Below are 24,522 nucleotides of genomic sequence, written 5' to 3'. Positions count from 1 at the left end.
GATAAAAGATTAATAGTTTGTAAATCAACAAAATCGGCAAAAAGGAAGGTTGGATATTATCGTTTAGTTTAGTTTTATTAAGTTTTGAATACGTTTATATGAATATTTCCAGTCAGTTGCGCGCTGAAGGTTTTTCTACGATTTTTCATATGTAGGCAACTAATTATACACTCGGATCACTTGTACAATTTCACCGCCAGCCGCTAGTGTTTTAACTGTCGTAATCATGAATTACGAACGCATAAATTCCGCTATTAAACGAGGAATAATCGGCGACGATTGCAAGAAATATGGTCTACGCCAACGTCGCGTCGCCACCATTACAGCAATTGTTCTTTAATAATTCGTGCTTTCAAACTACGATAAAAGTTACGACTCCAGTAAATGGCAAATGTATATATATATATTAATAGCAATATTAACCTAAAATGGACACTGCACCGAGAATAGTTTGCATAATAGATGACCTAGTAAGTCATGGTTATAGTTAGATTACACTTAAATTTTATGAAAATTATTTCGATTTGCATTGGTTGGATATGCGTTGGTGGAAATTTGTAGGATCATACGGATCGATGCGTGCGTACGGTGTGCTCGGCCCTCTGAGTCGGAGGGTTCAACGGTTCGGCACATGCCTACCTAATCAAAATTAATTAATACGTTTAATTATTCTCGTGAGGACACTCTGCGCCACACTCGACCGTTTTGCCCCTCGATTACGCTTAAATTTCAAATTCTTCTTTTCTTTATCTCTGCGTTCATGATAAATTCTTATTTAAGTTACGTAATTGAAATTAAATCCTAACAAAACGTACATTTTTATTATTTCTATGGTGCAGTTACTAGCGCCCTCTGGTGGCAGGTAGTATTATTAATATGTGAAAATTGCGTCAGATAAATTAATGATTTCAATTTTTTCCTTTAATAGATAAGAATTAGAAGCAACGAAAATAAATATCACTGCTAAAAGAAATTGTGGTGGTAAAGCAAAACGAGAAAAAGGAAATAAATGCGCGCTGTCATCCAAAATGGCGACCAGGTGATTGTGATTGTAGGCCGGACGCTGAGGAATTAATAGCTTCACATATAGAAATCCTTTAGCTCTAAGCACTCCCAGTTTCCTTCTAATTCAAAACCACATCCACTTAAACCATCTGTCGCTACTTTCACTCAAACTAACCTAAAAATAAAGATTAAACAGATTAAAACTTAAATCTATATGCAAAACTGTCATCGGCTAATGAAACTTTTGCATTGACAACTTATATAACCTAAAATATAACCTAAAAAATAAAACTTGTTTTAGAAAACAAAAAAAAAGATAAATAAATAAAACTAAAGGTGTAAAAAGCTTAAGGTTGTATACAAGGCCAATGGTAGTAGTTTTTTTCGTTCTCTTTTTAACGATTTAGTGGTTTTTGCTCGTTTCGTGCGGTTTTACGCGGTTTTTGCGGCGCGAGGTGTGCGCGAAATGCTCCTGGGAATGCTAAAGAAAAGCGGCGCTTCAGTTTTTTTCCCGCTCGTTCACCATTGCTGCTGCTTTTGTGGTCGCCGGACGCGTATTGAGTGCGCTTCATTCAAATCGAAACGGATTTATGTCCGGCACGGTTTTATCACTCGCATTTCATTTCTAGCCTGCCTCAACCACGTGGAATACGACAAATGGCTAATAAAACGTTTTACGCTTGTGTTTTTAACATTTATTCAAATTAAATATTTTAAAATGTAAAATAAATTGATGCGAACGCTTTATAAACATTATTCATGACGTTATATAATTCGTTAAGATTGATTGACCTATTTTACGGAATATTCTCTATTTAAATTTGTTTTTCACCAATTTTTTTACTTTTTGACGTGTCACGCTAAAGATTTATGCTCTCATTTTGTGTCCCACGCTCGACTTCGGTGCGTCTAGGAAAAATTCGTCGAGTGCGGAAAGTGGTAATTGCGAAGGACCCACGGGCGGTGCCCGTTTACATTCTTTATTGGCCTCAGTCGCACCCAAACCCCAAACGGTTGATTAAAGCTTATTTTTAAGTGTGAACAAGAGAAAAGTGTGGATTTCTAAGTGTGGAGAATAAGTTGTGCAGATACGACAAAGAAAATGTTTCCTTTCTCGTTTCGTCTCAATCGCAGAAGCAACATTTGCGTCTTCACTTGACAGCACAATAGACTGGCAACGCTTCAGCCAGAGGAAGAAAAGAATAGGCGAAAAGCAAAAGCGGAAAGTCGGCAAAGTAAAAACATTTTTTCTCGCGGACGCTTCCAGGGCTCGGAGTTTAGCAGTTTAGTTCATTTCACTTTCGGCACATCACGTTTTCTTAACTTTTTTTTCTGTATGCGGGTCCATTTATTTTTCTGTCGTCCGCCATTGATCACCAGCGATAAGCTGTCCAACGTGTCTCTACCAGAGCGCCGGGAAGCAGATAGGTCGATGGTCTTTGTTTTGATATCTTTCAATTTTATTATTTTATTTAATTCATCAAAAAAACATTATTTATGTGCAATAACATCAATTTTTTATGTTTTAAAATGTAAAATTAAATAAATGTAAATATTTTCTTTTGACATTTTTCTTACTTTTAGTAAAGATTTTATTCCGCTTGACTGCTGATTTCTAAAAACTCAGTGCGTATTTAACTTAATGAATCCTGAATACCCAATACCTGGAACCGAAAGAAAAGGTTGCTTCAGTATCGTCCAGAGGAACAGCTCAAATCGGCCGTGTGGGAGAGAAGCGAGCCTTTTGAGTAATCAATAAGCGATTGTAGCACTATTGGCATTCCATTATCCGTCGTTCCTCCTGTTTCACGCCGTGATGTGGCCGAGTGGGATCTTCCAGGCCATCCGCGAATGCCAATTCCAATGGGAGCTTCCCGCACGAGGTGATTCAACTAAACCTGTGTGTACGTTATAGAAATATACAGTGTGTTCACAAAAATGCTTCCGCCTACAATAACCTATTTACCTGAATAGCTTATATTATGTTTTTGTGATTTGTAGAAGCACTTAGTTAGTAAGCATTTAGGAAAACTACGTCCAACCCCTGATGGGCTACATCAATCTTTTTTTTTTCATCTCTGCAGCCCTACGCTTTGTTCGTAAGGGTGGTTTTTACCACAGATTGCGGCCGTATTGTACACGCATGCAAAAAAAGCAATAAATAATTTTTTTATTCGCCCGAGATAAATGACTTTACTAATAATAAAATTAATCAATATAGGCAACTAAATATCCCTACTAATATTATAAATGCGAATGTCCTGATGTTTGTTACACTTTCACGCAAAAACTACTTAATTTTTTAAATAAAATAAAGAAATTGTTTAGTCCATAATACCTCTGCATCTGGCCATTTGACTACTTTAACGCCATCTAGCATTCCAGCAATGAAGCTCAAACCTAAGTACTATAGTACCATCACACTGTATTATCGCACTGTATTACCGACAGCTACGTCAACATCAAATCCAATTGACTACACTATGGAGACTGTACACTATACTTCCATAGACTATACTTTCAGCCATTTTAAACTTCCCGCCATTCTACTTCATTGTTACTTCTTCTGTGACTACAGACGCGTACGGAAGCAACTTCATTGATTTCTAATATTTATTTGATGGATTCAACGCGAGCGAAGCCGCGGGATAAAGCTAGTACTCTATATATGTGTAATACAAGAATAATTGTAAATCGGAAAAAGCGATTTCCAATCGTTCCATTAACTACACTCTTCACTTTCAACCCTTGCTGTAGAACTACTACTATTTATGTATGTGCGAGTACATTTTCAGTGAATTTCCACGATTGGGATATGGTTGTGTTGCGGCACAACAGCTAAATTTACAACTGACGACCGCATGCTTTATTGTCGCGCATAAATTTTACAGTCGGCCGGCGCGGTGGCGGCGTACAAATTGCCCGCGTGCAAGACGCAGACATATTGCGTTCCACCGTGGAATACCAACCCAAAATATAAATGTTGTCGTTTAATTGCGACTTAATTCTGCTCATGCGTACAAATGAATTAATCGCACAACATTACTTCAAACTTTTATCCATTTCACGTTGTTGTTTACCAGCAGATTTTTAATTACGCTTGTCTGTTAATGTAATTACCTACGCCCTTTATTTATACGTCCAATGTTTGCACGTACGCTGTCGATTTTGGGTAGTTCCACGCGTTTCCGCACGCTGAACACGCCCCGTCAATATGTAGGCAACCAACATTACCACTACCAACAAATGTACTCCGACAACGCGATAAAATGACTGCAGGTCTATGGGATGCGGTGCGATAGTCGACACTATAGAAGCTTGAATAGTGTCGGATATCTCCGCGTCGCGCTTGGTTATTATTATACAATGCGCGTACGGCGTCTATAATTTCGATGCTTGTTTCGCTGTAATGCATCGTGAGTTTTCCAACCCACGCACCGCACACACAATGACACCCTATACACCGGGTCAAAACATGACGAGCATAATAGTAGGCGATCACGTTCCACAACTAAATCTGAATCACACATCTTAACCCGAAAACAGTTGTATTTTTTTTGTTTGTTTGTGAGTAAACAAAGTTTTTGTACGTTAGTATAGTGTGTTAATTTGGTTGCATACATTAGGACATTCGAAATTGTTCGCGATTGTTTTCGACGGGTTTTTGCGTTATCTTGTTTGCCGCTCGCGGAATTTCGAGAGTACTAGATGCGAAACGCACTAACGAATACAAATGAAACTCGCAAACTAATTATGCCTCGCGCGCTGGGAAACATAACCTACTTTGTACTTTCAACTCATGTGTACAGCCGAATGTGTGATACATTATGATTGGATACCATTAATCTCATGAAATCTTTAAAGTTTCCGCAACAAAAACAAGCAACTCACATCGGATTAAGACTAATGCACATGTTACCCAGACAATATCAAAACAATATTACACATTATTCACTGTAGTAATTACGAGTAATTTTCAGGTTAATTTTGATTGCAGATATTGCTAATTGAAAAATGTTTTGGTGTGACTCGTTGCAATTCCGAACGCAATTTGCTAATAGTCGTTAATTGTGCATCAGGTACGTACTTCGGTGCGTGGTTGCGTTGCAATTAATTGAAATTAACTGTAATGCTGGCGCCCGCGCGTGTTTTACACCAATCATAACGACGTAATATTTTGCTAATTAATATATGTTTGCGCAATTGAATATCATCCACCAAAGTTAAATTATAAACGTAAATTACACACAATTTGCAAGTAGCGAATAATTTTTCATTTTCAACATTTGGTATATACGCGCACGTGTAAAAATAGATTTTTAACCCCCGCGGCTAGTAAATTTGTCCACCTGATTCAATTCGCAAAATGCAATCAAAATCAAAATCAAAATCGGAATACTAGGAGCAATTCAATTAAGTTTTCGTTTTCAATTTTCGATATTCCATTCAATTCAAAATGGCCGCCATAAAATACATAACCTGCTTTGTGTTAAACCTGTCGAGTAGCAATTAAATCAAAATAAGTAGTAATAAAAAATGCGGGAAATTTGAGCCCTTTTCCGGCTGTCGCAGGGGTAGATAACAGCAACAACAAGGGGTAGGTTGAAATGTGCGCGCGATGCGAGATAACACAAGTAACACAAACTCTTCAACAGTATCTGGATGCAATAAAGAATGTCACTGCAAACAGGACATGTTTTCATCAGCAGATGGCGCACGATGTCAGTTTAACCAAAAATGCACGTTCTTGATTGGACAGACGTGTGCTAACAAGTTGGTTTCACGCTCGTGATGGAATAGACTGTGTTTTAGTTTGTAGCGTTCGTAGTTGCTGAAAACTTGCAGAAAAGTTTCTGTTTAGGACTGTGAGCTGTGAGCATCCACCTGCCGACAACTTATGTTACGTGACGTTATGGCGGGTTGCCGTCCCAGGCGTGTAAGTTTGAGGTAACGGAGGCAACCGACGCAAGCAACTCTTTATGCATCCGGCGGGCAGCATTTACAGCAAAAGTGAAAAACTTGTTAATGTTTGTGTTGATCGTTAGGGAAATTAATTAGCGCAGTGCGCAACGCGCGGAAAATTACGCTAATTGTTTCAATGCGAGGCGTAAACAATGCAAACACCACGCGCAATAAAACCAACAAACTAAATGAGTCAGAATGATAATAAATATAGAAAATGGTGTTTTTAATGTAACTTAAATTTTACGTTTATTTTCTGGTTTGCAGGTGAGTGTTATCGCCAGCAATGAAATTTGCAGAATATCCGAGTGTTTGTGATAAACGCGGTAAGATTTATTCGATTTCGTCCTCTCGCATCTTGACGCGTTCGAAAAATGTGGAGCGCGCTTGAATTCGTTATTCTCAGCGCGTGTGTTTTTTTCCGTCGGCGGGGCGTTTTTCCAAATCCGCTTTAAATTTGCTGATTATTACGCTGGATTGTTAGGATATCCCTGACACGTTCCACCTCAAGCTTCCCAGCCGCAAGCCTGCGCCTTGACTTACTTGCGTTTGGTTTGGTTTGCGTTGGCGTTTGCAGCCGCTCCATTCTTTATTTTATTTATTCTGCTTCTCAGGATGATAAAAACCAAAGAAAAGCGCAAATAAAGCAGGAATTGTCGCATTCGTAAGATGAAACTGAGAAAAATGGATGAACAATCATAAAAATAGGATTTGTGTAAGGAAAACAGTTTGGTTATGTCATCCTACGGGGACGTTCAAGTTTGATTCTTTATGAGTTCGAAATTTTGACTTCGCTTAAGAATATAAATTTTTAGGCAAAACATTGCAAAATGCTACTTATACAAATTTAGCTCCATCTCGATTGGAAATATATAACTAAAAGTATAATTGAATCTACAAATTAAATTCCATTCTATATTTTACACTCTTTAAGTGTGGTTATTGTAACAAAAAGCAGCTTATTGTCTTTTCCATTGTCAAAAATATTTTTCTATCAAATTTTGTCAAAATTAATTTGAGCGATTTTTGCATCAAAGCGTAACAAACACACAAAAACAACATAAACTTCAAAATACGGTTTAAGCACATATCCTCACAAAGCAAATAATAACTAATTTGATTATAAAATGTGCTTTTGCACTTTGTATCTGTATAGTAGATGAATAATAAATTATTCTCATTTATTATATAGATTTATTATGCATACAAATAAATATAAACTGATCTGAATCAAAATGTATTGTGCAAAATGTCAGAACAATTGTTTGCGTTTGTTTACAGTTGAATTATTCAGGAAGGAAGAAAGATGATTCTGGAAATTGACGCCATGATATGAAATTTCCTAGATTTTGCGGAATTTATACTCATATATTCAAAGACACAAATTTGAACAGCAATTGAAATATTTGCAAGCAATATGATGATGATGCAAATTCACAAATAGACATAAATTGCAATATTGCCATTTTATGTATTATTTTTAAATTAGGTTATGTTATAAAAAAAAATGGTTGTTTGTAAAGTAGGTTTACGATCGAGATGTTTACGTGATAACGTCTTATTGGTGATATAAGTTTTGTTTGTTGCAATTGTTGTAACACTTCACTTGCACTTCACATTTTGTTTCACTGTTAAATATTCAACGAAAACTTAACCGCACGAGAAAATCTCCATTCGTTTGTATGCCGCTAGAGTGAGAGAGACGGAAGACCGGTCCACTCACTCGAACACTATGCCTGCCTCCGCTCGTGTGGATTCCGCGTGTCAAGTTTCACGGAATGACTGGCAGCGCTCGAGATGAGACGGGAGATCGGTCCGTCTCTCTCTCTCTCTCGTTATACCTGCGATCGGAGGCCTCGTGACACAAGTTTCTGAACATGTCACCCGACTAAAACGATTTTAAAGACGTTATCACGTCAAAAAACACGAAAAAAATTAAAGAAATATTACATCCTGCCTCACAACATATACGAGTACTATATATTTCTTTAGAATAGAATTGCTTTTGTGGTTCCATCCATTTAACAACCCAAAGCTACGGTTGACTTGCGTTGGTTCTGAAATTGAAATTTTGAAAATGTAGAAATACGGGTAACCATTGTAAGAATCCAACCAAAACCCAAAATCGCATAATCACCGTGCTCTACACGGCCAGCACACATGTCATCGGAAACCCTCTCGGAGTAATATTCGTACCTATCCAATACCACCACCAGACACAGTTATTATTAATGCCCAGGGTAGGTTTTTGTAAATTTTTGAAAGCTAAAAATTATGGGCGGCCATGAATTCCGGATGTATGCCCGTGGATACATTCCTCGCATGAGGAACTTTTAAACACTGGTATAGATCAGTCGTACTCGTAACACAGACACAAAGCAACGTGGTTGTAGTTGAAGTCGGAAGAATCCCTACAAATATTAGAATTGCGAAAGTCCTGATGTTTGTTACACTTTCACGCAAAAACTACTTAACCGATCATCATGAAAATTTGTACACATATTCTTAGTGGTCCCCGAAAGGTTATAGGCTACTTTTTATTTAATGAAAAAATTATTTTTTAAATAAAATAAAGAAATTGTTTAGCCAATAATACCTCTGCATCTGGCTATTTGACTACTTTAACGCCATCTAGCATTCCAGCAATGAAGCTCAAACCTAAGTACTATAGTACCATCACACTGTATTATCACACTGTATTACCGACAGCTACGTCAACATCAAATCCAATTGACTACACTATGGAGACTGTACACTATACTTCCATAGACTATACTTTCAGCCATTTTAAACTTCCCGCCATTCTACTTCATTGTTACTTCTTCCATGACTACAGACGCGTACGGAAGCAACTTCATTATTTTAGATATTCGCGAGCGAAGCCAAGGGTTAAAGCTAGTTGTAATATAAAATTACAAAACCGCCGTATATTAAACATGCCATTGTATTGTTGGTTGCCTACAGTAAATTAATATGTCAAACTTAAAATGTCGTAGGTATATGAAAATTTCCCTGCGTTGCATCTTAACGTACATTTTTACGTACCCATAGGTATATAACCTAACATTAAACGCCCGAGTGCCTCGTGTAATGTTGCTGGATATCTCAATTTCGCAAGGACCGTACTCGAAAAACGCCCGTACACCAAACCAGAAGTGCGTCCCCTTCGAAAAGGTATATTACGTTTTTCGGCGGCGCGAAACGAGGACGAAATGAATGTATGCATGAGTCGACGGGATCGTGCGTGCGTGCGCAAAGGTTGTTTATTTTATTCCGAACGGAAACTCGGCTACGGTGGCGGTGCTTCACGGTCCTAAATCAGTTTAAAGTTTTCGCCCAACGGCTGGCGTTTGCTGATTTCCGACTTTTTCGGCGTGTCGAGTGCTTCTGATCGAAACCCATGTTTATTCTCCGAGCGTTAAATTATTTCCAACTTTACGTATTATAACATAACAACCCACTGCCTAAAACCTCATCCAATTAACCCGGGATCAAAACTTAAGGTTTAAAAATACTGCCAAGTCGAAAGTTTATCATCGCAATATTATAAATTTTTTTACTACCACTTCCTCATGGTAGTGTCATCTGTTTGTTTGCAAGTATGCGCGTTGTATGTGTATGTTCACTTGGTTGCCTAAGCGAGAGCTACTCGTTTTACTCGCCGGTTGTAAAAAATCATCGCTTTGCTCGGTTTATGCGTTTTTCATGCTGAGACCTCCAACGGCCCGCTCCATGCATGGTTCCTGCTGATCTTCAATACAATGTAGCCTGGTGTCTGGCGGTAATAATAGGTGAGTGCTGCGTCTGTCCTGTTTTTATCTTTTTTATCATCTGACCATCAGTCAATATTCTTCCTTGCTCTTCTCGTGCGACCACGTGCGACGCTTCTACCTTTCACGCCTTAACGGCTCGTTGCGTTTTATTTCATTTTTACGCGCGGCTTTTATTACACATCTAGCATTTATTGGCAAGGGAAAAATGCATTTAATTGTCAAATAGAGAATTTAAGTTGCATTATAAATATTAGATGCTTCATAGGAATTATTACGCACATAAATTTTTATTTTATTTTATTTCATTCAGGCGCATTTGTGGTGATAAAGTGGACTTAAATTTGTGTTAATGCGTTATGATGAACATCTGGGAAGCAATAAAAATATATTTTAATTTTCAATTGATTATTTCGTCGAGTTTTTGACAAGTAAATATTTCAAAAGTGGTGTTTTATAGTATATTAAGTATCATCAAGTGGCTAAATTGAGGTTTTACTCACGAGATTGATTCAGACTCTGAATTTCAGAGCGAGTGTAGCAAACGTTTAATCAATCGAGTGTTAAACAACGTTTAGCCACGGCGCATAGCATTTCATATGGTCTTGTGCTGCTCCGTAGGCAAATGCGCAGATGCAAGCTCCGCCCCGTAGATAATGCCCGTGAGTAAAGTACTTTACTCACGGTTTTGGCAAAGTACCATTTTTTGTGAATAAAAACCGTAGTGTGGAAGTGGATAAACTATTTTACATGAGTTATAGAGAATCTAATTTAATAAAATTGCATAACGTTTTACATTGACAAAATATTAAATAGGAATCACTGTTTTACAGTGTGGAAATTTTAATCAATCCACTAGTTTCAGTATAAAACACAACTTTTAGGTTCATTTTACACGATTTAATTATTATTTAACCCATGACACGTTAATATTTGATGTGACATAACAACCTACCATCTACGCAGTTTCAACAAAGCGCGACTTTAATTCCCGATTTTCAACGCACATAATTGCATCATATTCGATGAAAATCCACAAAGCGCTATTAATGAACACATAGGCAGCAATGGACAACAACAGGCATTCCAAAATGTGCAAAATTTACATATCAAAGGAAGCTTTTGCATCTGAAATTTTCATGCGCAAATTTCATTAACTGGCCGTAAATTGTTAATTTTTATTTTGAAAATTCTCCCTGTGCATCCCAAATTAAAATTATAATTTTTTCTTGTTTTACTATTATACCTAGCTACTTATCAGCTACTCATTGAGATCAAAGCGCTTTTATCAAACGCTTTGATGTCACCACTTCACTAACAGTGAAGATATTCTCTATGTATTGCATTAAGTGTGTAAAATGTTACTTTTATGCACGTAAAATAGACAAAAGCGGCCTGTTAAATGATAAAACGCTGATAAAGGTCAACTGACCTCACGTTGGTGGCGTAGGTGTGCATGGTGTGCAGATGCACACTTTCCGGTTTCCGCCATCAGCGTTTTCCAATATCGCCAACGCGGACCGGCATCGGAATGCAGAATGCATGAGTACACCTTCCAACCTTTCCTCTGACGCCGCCGACCTAACTCAATCCGGGATGTAATCCACTATTCTCCTCGACACATTCTCACACCCCCACACACATACTTTTTCTCTGCTCCAATATCAGAGATGGTTGTCAGTGTGGCAGTGGAGCAGTATGTCGAGTGTGTCAGCCACCGTTTCCACTACCACATTCGCTCCCATCTTTCATTTCCATGTCTTTTTTTGTTATTTCCGTTCTGGGCGAGTGTTTCCATCCTTTCCACCGTTCAATGGTTCGATGGATTTTCCGTTATGTGTACATCTCCATATATATGATATTTGGAAAACTGGTTTTATTACCGCCAGCACTGAAGGTGCTCGTAAATCATTTTAAAAACAGATTTTACGATCGCTGTTTGAACGAATCCAATGGAAAATTAAATTTATTGTCGATTTCTGTATTGATATAAAGAACATCTAATCAATTCCGGTAGATGGCGTTAGTATAACCTAAAAAGTGCAAATATAACCTAAAAACACTATTGTATCTATAGATTACTAGAGATATGGATTCCCACATCTAAAATCTGATGCGTACGGTTGCGTCACAAGCAAATTCAATCAAATATTTGATTTAGTTTGGTTGGTTCCGCGCGTGCCTACGGTGCCTCACTGCGAAAGTGAAATATTGAGAATGTCCCGCGACGAAATCACGCCGACGAAGAGGAGGTTATGATGCGTCCGCACTCGGATGAATGAGAAAGTGAGAGAAGTTGGTTTTTGGGGTAGGTGATGTCGACAGACGTGCTCGACGTGCCGATACATAAGATATCATCGTCGGCCTCCACCACACGAACCACAATTCGATATCTCATTCTCGACAACCACCTCCGCCGCTGAATAAACACACAGTGTGCTCAGGCATACTAAACAGAGTAGACGTTTCATCTTGTGTAGACAATTTCGTGGTTTTCGGGTTTCCATTATTCCGTATGCAGTTTAGAAAATGCAGTCTCATATTTTACTAATTAATTAATAACTTTTGAATGAAACAAGTTATTATAAATATTTTTGTTTCAATCAATAATATTGGAAAAAAATGATTTTTTTGCCAAAAATTTAAAATTTTTGTTTTTAATAGGTTGTATTTTATTGAAAGCAATTATTTTTTTACTAAAGTTTATAACTTTCTCTCAAGAATTTAATATAAACTCGATTTTCGAAAAAAATGTTAAAATATCCATTACTCAGTTGAATTGGCAATTAATTTAACAAAATAATTTTACTCCTTATGGAGCACTATTCCCTTTGTCGATTATTTCTCTACTTTTATCACAATCGAAGAAGTTTTCCGTTGACTTATTTGTTGTTATTCTATGCTTAACTACCGGGTGCTTCCACGAAATCCCTGATAGTTCTGTGTCATCCTCCTCTTCGAATCCAATAGAATGAGATAAGATGCGTATGGCGTTCAAGCCCGACGCAAGGAAATTGTGAATAGAAAATAGGAGTTCTGAAGTCCTGGAGCATCCCGGCACTTGCGTGTAAGCGACGGTCGACCTTGCACCAGTTGTGGGTTATCTCTGTCGTCGCCCTCCGCTAAGCGTCTCGTTGTTTCAAGCCTTCCATCGCAACTTCCCAAGCATCGAGCTTCGTTTAGAGTTGCTCCACGAGGGGCCGAAGCTGAGGAGCACGAGAGCAGGTTGACCCAGTTATAAGTTAAAGGCAAACGAAAACTCTTTTCTCTTTCGCCATTCACACACTAAACCCCTCCTGCCCACCCACCCATACACCTCATCGTTATTCTTATGTGGGACACTCACTCACATCCTGCATAGATGCATTCTCATACATTTTGTTATATGGTCTGGAACATATGTGCATCGAACCTACTGATGCAATTGGTTAAACCACGAACAGTGACTATTTATTCAAGCACTGGTCGTTTGGAGTTAGTTGAATGGACACTGTGTATATTGGCACGCTGTAAAGCAAATGTGCATACTGTGCGGTGTGACCGCAAGTCTTCCGTGTGATAAATGACCTCGCGGAACAGTGTTGGACTTGCGCCCAGTGCAAATCTTAGCGATAAATCACGTCAGGTGCAAATTGACCAAGCAGCAACAGCAACCGAAACAACCACCTGATAGGTAAACACACACGAAAAGAACATATATAAATAAATTATAAAACATTACCTCTCTAGGGTTTACACTCTGTATAAATTATTATAAAATGTTTTAAACTTCAACTTAAAATAAAATAAATAACACACAAGCAGTTTTTAATCTTTGGGGGCAAATATTAAGTTACTAGCTTTATCCCGCGGCTTCGCTCGCGTTGAATCCATCAAATAAATATTAGAAATTAATGAAGTGACTTCCGTACGCGTCTGTAGTCACAGAAGAAGTAACAATGAAGTAGAATGGCGGGAAGTTTAAAATGGCTGAAAGTATAGTCTATGGAAGTATAGTGTACAGTCTCCATAGTGTAGTCAATTGGATTTGATGTTGACGTAGCTGTCGGTAATACAGTGTGATAATACAGTGTGATGGTACTATAGTACTTAGGTTTGAGCTTCATTGCTGGAATGCTAGATGGCGTTAAAGTAGTCAAATAGCCAGATGCAGAGGTATTATGGACTAAACAATTTCTTTATTTTATTTAAAAATAATTTTTTTATTAAATAAAAAGTAGCCTATAACCTTTCGGGGACCACTAAGAATTTGTGTGACAAATTTTCATGATGATCTGTTAAGTAGTTTTTGCGTGAAAGTGTAACAAACATCAGGACTTTCCCATTTATAATATTAGTAAGGATATTTTAATAATAGGCAACCCAAATAGTTAGATGGTTATTTGGGTTGCCTATATTGATAGAAATCATAAAAAGTGTAATGAATCTAATTAGAACTCACTACTACAATGACATGTTTTCGAGAAGCAATCAAATCGTTATTTCAATTGGCACGCTGACAAGATTTTCGCTCCAAACTCATTTTCTTCACTTTCATGTTCGCACATGATTCTGAGTGAGCCAACTTTCTCCCATCGATTGTCTTCTAGGACTGTGCTTCCGTACTTGGCGAAGCATATCAGCAAATTACAAAGTAAGACAAATGCATCTGTCCGGGTTGAGGAATAAAAAAAAACCGTTCCAGGGATTCAAGTAGACTGAAAGCGACAGAAGACGAAGATTTTATGATCGCTAACGATGCCCGAGCATATCACCAAGCCGCTCACGTTGCGTAATTTAGTCAAGCGATAAATTAGTTTTTCTTCCTTGCATACTCAATGATAACATTTTTTCCCCGCACAGTTTAAAGAAATTTAATATTGTAGATATGCAGTTTGTTATTGGATGTAAATTGGGTTGCCTATAATTTATGCTACTCGTTGTAATAAACGAGTGCATTTAGTTTATAAATTTTACGATGTTTAATAGTGCGATCGTGATCGGGCGATCATTTGCTATGTGCGTGCGCGCCGAGTGAATTCATAACGATCGCCGGCGCCGGGGGCGGCTTGCCATGGCAAGCGAATTATCAATATTCGTGCGCTCGACGACGTTTATCGTCGCGTTGCATCGCGAGCATTGACTGCATTTATTATTTTACCATGCGTGAACATAACGTCAATGTTTCAAGTGGATTTATATATAAACAAGCTTTTGCCTGCGACTTCGTTCGTAGTTTCTGGTAATAATTTAATTCATCTTTAGATTATCAGTTTGTCTTTAATCTTTATTTTCTTGGACTTAGTTTATATCAATTTCATAAATTAAATTCGTAATTTAATTTTAAAGTATTGTGAAATGCTAATAATGCATTTGAGCGCCATCTATGATTCAATTATTTAGTTATAACTATGATAGAATCTCTATATTAATTTTCATCACTTATTTAACATTCTTTACTTCATTATTTTTAACATTTCAATAGTTATTCTGTTATTTGAGATTAAGACAAATCCAACGAATCATAAATCATCAAAATCTGTTGAGTCGTTCTTGAGTTAAAAATGTTTTAACTAACACAACTTTGTTTGATATATAAATAATTATTTTAGCTTAATTTTAACTCGTGCTTACCTCAAAAATTCTCATTTTATAACAACTATTAATTTCTTACATAAAATAGCTGTGCAAATGATTTGATTTCTCTAACAACCGAAAGTCATTCACACGTCGAATAAGTTTCACTTCCCTGATTTCCGTCAACGTGTTCGAACCCACATGACACTAACACCCAATATTATTCACTGGGTTTTAGCCACTTTTACTCCGCTTGAATCCGCATTGATTTATTTGTTTTCATTATCCTCGCTGAGCTGACTTTTCGAACTTTAATGTTTGAGAATGACACGTGATGCTTTCGCGGAACTCATTTGGCACGAATGTATCGAATATATTTCGAGATACGCTGCCGACATTAATGCAGAAATGTAAATTTCATCCCGAGATGCGCACAAGAAGAATGAAAGATGAAAAGCGATCGGAAAGCGGAACAAATCGGGGACTCCACACAAATAGCATATTTGGCTCCCCATATTAAATTTGACAATTAGTTTTTAAAAAGTTTCTCAATCGTAAATCAAACTTTTTACTTTCCAAACTCTCAACTTTCAACTCAGCAATATTAATGGTGTGCATTGAGTTGCCTATAAGAATACAAAATGTACTTTTAAACTTTAATAATTGTTTATGAATTGAACCCTTCATAAAACTATTAGTGCAATTCTTGAGAAGACAAATGGCACTTTAAACTACAACAACCCCCTTCGGTGACATCGCGCATTAGAATAACAATAATTTTTCATTAGACCGCGCGCGCATAAGTGGGGTTAATGAGTGTGTCTGCGTCGCTCGTAATTTACTTTGATAAATAAATTATGTGCGTGCTCTGTAGCGAGGGGGCTGCCATCCACCCTCCGCGCATTTGTGGTGTGGGGATAAAGTGGCAGCGAAGGCCCCATTAGTGCCTGCGCGTCCTTTATTAAATTTTGTTATACAACATACACAACACACATACCTTGGCGTCGACAAGGAAGGAAAAAGGATGCGAGGGGGGATGAAAGATGGCAGTGGAACTGCTCCAAACAATGTGCGCCTACTTTCATTGCGCGTCGTTATTGCTTTCAATTCCTTTTGCGAATTTAACTTGTATTTTCATGTTCACATAGGAACATAGTTTACAAGAAAAACATGAATCTTAAAATGGTGTCATTAAAAATATCAAGATCTGAAATACAATATAACATAAAATGTCATCATTTAAGTTTTTAAATTATAAACTAGCTTTTGGTCTGCAACATTGCTCATGTACTCTTAAGTTAATATGTAATTATTCTCTTCAAGGTTTAGTAGGTAGGTGCAATCAAATTTGCAATTTTATTTAAAAAAAAAAATGAGAATAAAAAAAATACTTAAAAGTACTTTAGCGTTATTTCGGATTCAATTATTTTCATCTCTTATTACATGTCATTTAAATCATATTTTTTATATTTTAATAGTAATTCTGCTACCCCAACAGTTAATTTTTATAAATCAGTATTAATTAAAAAAAGGGTTTTTAAAAGAGTTTAAGCCATTTTACTCTCTCTTAATAATGCACTTCAGTACGACATCTCAGTTTAACTATGTATTTAACTATAACTATGAATGAATCTCAATGCCAACTTTTATCCTATAGAAGAGGGCTGTCTTTATGATTTTCCCCGGCAATTATTCGAATTTTTTTCGCTGTAAAAACCATCTCTGGACTTTAACGAACATTTAAAAAAAGAATTGACCAAATTGGTGAAGGCGTTGTTGAGTTATGCGCTTACCAACAGATTCTGTGATACATTTTTATATCATAGATTACATGTCATTAATATCATAATTTTTTCTATTTTAATAGTTTTTCTGCTACCCCAACAGTTAATTTTTATAAATCCGAATTAATTAAAAAAGAGTGTTTAAAAAACTAACTTTTAGTTAAAACTTTTGTTAAAACTTGCAGCGACTTTTCTAAAACCCCTTTTTTTAATTCATACGTTTTCTTTAAAAAGTCATGGAATAAAACTAAACTATTCTTCAACAATAAACTGTCTGAAACTGACATATAAAATTTAGTACCTATAGTGTATGCGCTACACGTAGCATGTTTACTTTCTTGGTAATTACGATAAAAACGTCGGAGGTGCGCTCGCCTGTCGACGCGCACTTTGCGACGTCTTTAATTGATGAGGCGAGCACCACGCTCGCAATATAATGGATCGAACGATAAGTGGACACGAAGATACACTATTATAGCAGACACATACTATTCGTGCGAACGTTCGGCAGAACACTGCGCAAAAACAAACATTGAACAAAAAACGAACGCGAAAAACATTTGCTTTGCTGCTTTGTCCTATCTGTATGCTTGGTTGCCTAGCGTGATTTAAAGCTATTGATTTATGTGTATGATTTAATTGATAAAAAGCGCGAAATGTTGGTTGGTTAATGTTTTCACGCTTTTTTGGCAGCCATTCGACAATTTTCGACAGGAATCTAAACGGATAATCAATAAATCGCCGCCACATTAAAATCCGTCGGCGATTTGTACGTCAAAAACACATTAATCCCGAAAGGTTTCAGGGAATCACACACAGGGTGTTTAAACTATTGAAAAATATAGAAAAATGTTTTAAATCAAATTTAATATGAGAACACATAGATGGCAGTATAAAACCAGCATTGAATTTCAATATATGTAATTTATATTCTTTTGAATTTTTTGTTTTGATTGATTGTTCATCTGAAAGATGTTTTGTGCTGTCCGTATCGACCGTTGGCTTGCCATCAATTAGTCGATAAATTATTGTTGGACGCGCATAAAAAATCGCTTAGTGATTTATCGTCTGCCATAATAACACAATCGGACACAAAATGTTTGAGTGTGTTTCTTGCATGGAAACAAACAATATATACCTCAACACGTACATAACCTCAATCATAAATATTGAACCGTTTCCATTGTGTTTGCCTGCTCTAATTAGTCCATCAATATTAAAACGCCGAGAGTGAAAAGTCGTTGAGACAATTGAAAGTCAGTAAACTAGCACTCACCCACACAGAGAAGATCACCATAGAGAGATTAATGTGTTAAGTTACTTATGAAACTCATCCTCGTCGTCGACATCGCACTCGCACGATTGCCACATTACCACATTGAGCTCGCTGAGTGGTTGCGCTCCAGCGCGCAAACGATTTTCAACCAGTCTACATTCGGGGATGAAAGTCAGGGATAAATGCGGAAAACGCAAGTGTGTCTCTTAGCAACCCCCCACATGTGTAAACGTTTTCTTCACAATCGATGGCGAACAAAAATAATGTTCAAGAACACGCCATATTATATTATGTGAATATTTGGTTGCCTATATATTACGGATGTAATTAATTGTGTTCCTGTGTACTTTTGCAGATAATTGACGAGCAAACATGTGGAGATGACGCCGCAATGACATGATGAAGAGCCTCGTTGGTATCATGTGGATTGTCCTAGTGCTCATATCAGGTATGTACTTATCATTAATTAAGACAAGTAGGAATTTAAAAATTAGGTACCTGCGTTCAAATTTAGTTCATATTTGCGTTGTTGCAGTCGGTGATATTGATATTGATTTTGACATCGTGTTTAATACTTTCCTAACCTAAAATCGTAGCTATTAACTGATATCTGTTATCTGAAATTATTTGCCATAAACGCTGATCTCATTTGCCGTCAACCGGATGACGTATCTTAAGACACGTTGATGGCTAGAGCTGCCTGTCGGTTGGAAGTTGGGTGATGATGCACATTGTTATAATTTCATTGCGTTATCTCACGTTATCGTGTGTTGGGCGTTAGGAAATGCATCAAGCTGGTCTTGTCAAGAATGTCCAAAGTGCAAGCCCGCAGAAAATTAATGACATTTGTGGAAGTTTAATATATCTGAGAAAAATTAAAATTAATAGCTTACAATGCAAGTTTTTTCAGTATTTTTTATGTCATTATTTTGTAATTTTAAGTTTAAAATTGTGCCGGAGGAGTAAAAATCAAAAAAAACCTCATAAATGCAAATGTGAGTTTGTTTGTTTATTTGTGACGCTTTCACGCTAAAACCACTGAATCAATTTTGATAAATTTTTGTATAGAGATATTTTTGAGCATGGAAAAGCAAATAGATTACTTTTAGTTAAAACTTACTGAGTATAATAAGGAATAAAGGTTGAGATTAAAATTTAATTCATTTAATTGGCTCAAACGTGCAATATTGACATTTCCCATTTTTTAAAATTAAAATTGAGCAACAAAGAAGTAAATAGTTCCGCTATTATTTATTAAAATCCAATAATATATGTATAATGTATGTAAAACGGAAAAAATTCAACCTGGTCATAAAAAAATCTAAAACTGTTATAAATTTTATTTGTTTTGCTATCAAATCAATAATTAAACACAAATAAAACCGCAAATCATAACCGTAAAACTCATAAAGAGTATTTAATATTTGTTCCCGTTCGGTGCTTGCTCCGATTACCTGCATATTCCGAACGATGATGGCAGCCATAAGAAAAAATGCGCTATGCGCACACATACTCGTGAAAAATAAGCGCAGTCAATTCGTAACGCCGGATGAATAATAAACTTGTATGAAAATGCATCAGGAATATTTATGTTTTTATACGTTATTCCACGCAGAGACAATGCGGAAAACGGTGGAAATATGGCCGGGAACAGGAAACACGCTCGGGGCTTTTTCCACGTAGGTATACACGAATAAAAATTTCATAAAAGTATTATGTGTCTATTGTAACATTTCCATAATAACGAAGAAACAAAGCTATACACAAATTTTATTTAAAAAATCTTTCTAATAGAAAATGAGCTGCAAAAAAATCAAATTTAGTTGGAAACAGATTTTTCACTCAATGCCTTTTAGTTTATTCCATTTTCTTTCAGCCGGTCGCACTCTCAACCAATATCGGATCCGGCTGGGAAATTTGATAAGTCGAAAGATTGAAACGGCGGTATCTTAAATTTCCGGCCTTGCACCTTTGGCAAACCCGCTCATCCGTTTATCCTTCGCTTCCAAATAAATAAAACATTTCTACTCGCCGATCAAAGAAATTGAATATTTTGTTATTGGATATACCCTAGAACACTCTGTATGTGATTATACGCTAAGGAAACTTTTCCGGCAGGTAATGGCCGACGGTTAATGCAGGATGTGTAATAATCTCGTCGTATCAGCAGGGTACTTCCGAGATGGCCGACATCTTGGTATACCAACCCTCCAGGAGCATTTTAAGGGTGGTTTTAGTGCGCGCTGTCTTCCCGTCTTCATTAGTGCAGCGCACCAAGGTCTTATCATCATGTCGCCGGAAACTTGGTCGCGTAGGTGCAAACCAATACGTCGATACTAAAGGTTGAACTCCTAAAAGTTCTTACCACTTAACTACATCATGGCCCAGCAATATGTTTCTTCTATAAGTCGTTAACTTTAAAAATTCTTGCACAAGTTTTAAGAAAGTGTAGTAATAAATTTTCCGCCTGCACACGTTTTCCGCTCGAATGGTTAGCCATCGATTGCGCAAAGAAAATCAGAAATCTGAAAGCGTTTGCCAATCGAGTTCGATCAAACAAGCAATACATTTATATTCCGCGCATTGCCCGCCCACGATTTTAATTACTCGCCATCCGGTTTAAAACGAACCCCTCCTCTTGCGCTCCGCAGGCTCATCTCATCGGGCGCAGCGTTTTCCGCCTATTGAATGCAATAGCATGCTTGTTCTGGCTGTAACGTTCGACAGTCGTAACCAGCTGGAACCAGCCGTGCTGTTGAAATTCAAGTGTCGTTACCGGCGTCCGAATAAATCGTCCTGCTGCGCGAGTATCAAATTAAACGGTTGATTAACACAGGCGAGCAAAAAATGAAACAAAAAAAAATACGTCAAGGAAAAAGCTCGTTGAGAGCGGAAGTTTGAAATCGAATCTGGGAAATTACAAAACGACAAATTTCAGCAGAGACAAAGTAGATGGAGTGATTTTTTTGTAATCATTGTCAACGATGTTGTTTTACAGTTGAGAATGTTCAATATAGCTACATTATTAATTATACTATTTTTTAAATTAATTTATTAACAGTAGGGGAGACTGGGTACGGTTGTGACAATTTGTGTTTGATTACCAATAGTTTTGTTAATTTACCAGTTAGATCGAAGAAAAGTAACTTTTATGGTAATTTGTACATTTATCTATACAAGAATGCTAAAATGTTGGCCCTAAATACGACGTATAACTAATAAGATAAATTTCAAAAAAAAAGTCAAATTGTCACAACCGGCCACACACCAAGGACGGTTGTGACAGTGGTTGGGTGCGGTTGTGACATGCAAAAACATACACTAAAATGGCCATTCTCTTGGCAAAAATCTAGTGCATTAATATGAATGTGAGAGGAATGATTATCCAGCAATAGAAAAACTTGATGTGTTACAGAAGAATTTCTTAAAATGTTCGAGAAATGTTAAGAATGAGGCATCTTGCATCCAACCTGAAGGATTTACAGTTCCAATTGATCACACCGGTCCATCTCTAACAAAATGATCATGATAACGTACTCACGGGAATACAAAAAAAGGAGGAATTGCGTTACCTAAGGCATTGACTGCAAAAAAGCATTTAGAAGCAAAAAATAACGACGATAGTAATGTCACAACCGTACCCACAAAATTTGTCACAACCGTACCCGAACCTCTTTTTCGAAAACAAAAATTCGCCATGGCTTTGTCAAATAATCTACGTAAAAAGTAAATGCTTATAAATAACTACAAATGTTCAATTTAAAACAAGCAACAAAAAGAGGTAATCTATCTGTATACAAACAACAATAATTATTAAAAGAAACCGTACAAAAATATTTACTTTTGACTGTCAAAAAGCAATGTGGGCTCCTAGTTATGTTAACGTCGCGCAATAACTGACCAATACCAGAGAAAGCGTTCAAACTTGCAAGCCGCTTCTTTATCCTCTTGCACCCTCCCCCGTATGACGTATAGTTTTGTTATTATGACGACTGTCACTACCGTACCCTGGCACAACCGTACCCAGTCTCCCCTAAATTATCTAAATCTTCAATTTTGTTGTATAATTACCAAATTACTATTAACGCCATCTAAATACCTGGACAAGAACTATAACACAGATTAATCAAAATTAATATTAATTACTAAATACTTTGTTTTTTGGACTAAAATTTGCCGAATTCGTCAATAAAATTCTCGGTTTTAATTTAAAAAAAAAACTAGAAGTAGCGTCATCTAGGTTTGAATTGAATAACTGTAACTATGATTGAAGCATCATATTACATATTTTCATTCTTTATTTGACCTGATGCAATTTGTATTTTACCAATAAAGTTTTTAACTTGGTTGAAAATATCATATAAATAAACAATTTCATATTTACGTTTATAATATCACTATAGAATTTTTTTTCATAAATAAATACTCTGTGGATTTATGCATGGGCCGCGATGCATAACTTCAAACTCAATCAAAACCCGGAAGCCGGAAACCAAAAGCCGATGTTAGATGCAACTCCGTAGCAGTCGTGCACAAACCAAAACAGCAGATTCAAGACAAGTTGATACGATTATAATGTCTAAATGCATTGTTGCAAATTACATTATACGTAGGGTAGACTGGGTACGGTTGTACCATTTTTTAGATTTTTGCCTGTAGGCTTAATAGGATTTTACTTAGCCCAATGGTACTTGTCATAGTTTAATGCCTAATCATCTGGCTACGTTTTGCCCATATTTTTAATCCCTCAAGGTTACAAGTACCTTCATAAATCTAAATTTTGTTGTGGGCGAGAAATGGTACAACCGACCTCAGACCTCAGGACGGTTGTACCAGGGGGTGGGGTCGATTGTACCATACAGAAATAAAACTTATTTATTACAATAAACGTATTTATTACAATAAAGAAAACACTTTTAAAATTATACTTAAATGTCCTGCTATGTGTGCAACAATAAAATTAGTTGGAATCACAATTATTGCATACGTAGCTGGGTTCTCCGTCAGTGCATTGCTCATGAGCCCAGTTCTTACACTCAATATACACTCATAGGCATTGATATAAGCGCTATCATCATGTTGGCCTTTTCCTGTTTTGCGAATACGTACTCGTGGCATCTAATATAAAGCAAACGTTTTACGTTTAGAAAGAAAAAGAAATTTTACTTTAAAATAATACTAGGCATGGGGTCGTTTATACCGGTACAACTGTCCCCATATTATTTGGTACAACCGTCCCCATGTGGACATTTTCCAAATTATATTTAATAATAAAAAAAATAATAGAGATACAAGAATTTGATTAACATACCTTTATTCTTCAAAAACCATTTATTTTCAATAAACACACACGTATAATATAACACGCAAGACAAGATTTAAAAACTAAAAACAATTCATCATCAAATATTTACTTTTGATCTCAAAAAATCAAAAACACGTCCTACACGCGTGTAACTGGCTTTGTGTGACTCAACTTACAACTTACATACTTCAACTTGTATGCGGCTACTATCACTCCTTGAACGCATAGGGCTGTGCTCAACTGTTCACGAGATATTTGCTTTGGTACTACCGCCCCCCTGGTACTACCGTACCCAGTCTACCCTACACTGTAGATTACAAGTGAGGTTATATCAACATTAAGATAACCTAACATAAGTTAATCAGTTTCTCTGCATAAATTTAATAATTTAATTTTACAAGAAAAAAAAACATTTATCACCGGCAAAATGTCAACGTGGATTTATGATCGTTATCAGCCTTAGCGCCGCCGAAAAATATTTGCATGCGCATTGATGAATGGCGGCGGCAGGCAACGCAAAAATTTCCTCGCATATAAAACGCCATCGATCGCCCCTGGCAAATTGCCGCGTCGATAGTGGCGTGAAAAAATTATCCAAATTAATGATACTTAAACGTATTTTTTGCGCAGGCTGTCAATGTGTGCAAATCCGCGCCTAATCCCGTCTGCTTAACCAGTTTATTGATGATACACTGACAAAATGACTGAATGACTAAATACCAGGTGCCTACACAGTTAATTAAACTTGTTTATACTGAAATTAATTCATAATATGTCTGTGATTGGTGATGAGGTGATACCTATTGCAAAGTTATGCAAATTGATTGATCTACGAATTAATATCGCATGCGACTATTTGATGAG

At 36.7% G+C, this 24,522-nt stretch overlaps 1 protein-coding gene across 3 annotated transcripts in view; it reads left to right on the top strand.

The window, feature by feature from the left end:
• LOC135801403 (acetylcholine receptor subunit alpha-like) overlaps positions 1 to 24,522 on the top strand; it is a 55,491-nt gene that overhangs the window by 9,989 nt on the left and 20,980 nt on the right. For all 3 annotated transcript variants that reach the window (XM_065314880.1, XM_065314879.1, XM_065314878.1), the window contains exon 3: positions 18,709 to 18,801. In XM_065314880.1, coding sequence (XP_065170952.1) covers positions 18,750 to 18,801 — 52 coding nt within the window. In that variant the 5' untranslated portion in view covers positions 18,709 to 18,749. The remainder of the gene's footprint in view (positions 1 to 18,708; positions 18,802 to 24,522) is intronic.

This window comes from Atheta coriaria, unplaced genomic scaffold, assembly GCF_025399875.1.
Source record: "Atheta coriaria isolate IRGN ID8LTWV9N9 unplaced genomic scaffold, Caltech_Dcor_3.1 hic_scaffold_10_pilon, whole genome shotgun sequence".
NCBI classification, from domain to species: domain Eukaryota; kingdom Metazoa; phylum Arthropoda; class Insecta; order Coleoptera; family Staphylinidae; genus Dalotia; species Dalotia coriaria.
The sequence above is the reverse complement of the archived record's forward strand: the minus strand, read 5'-3'. Positions and strand labels throughout refer to the sequence as shown.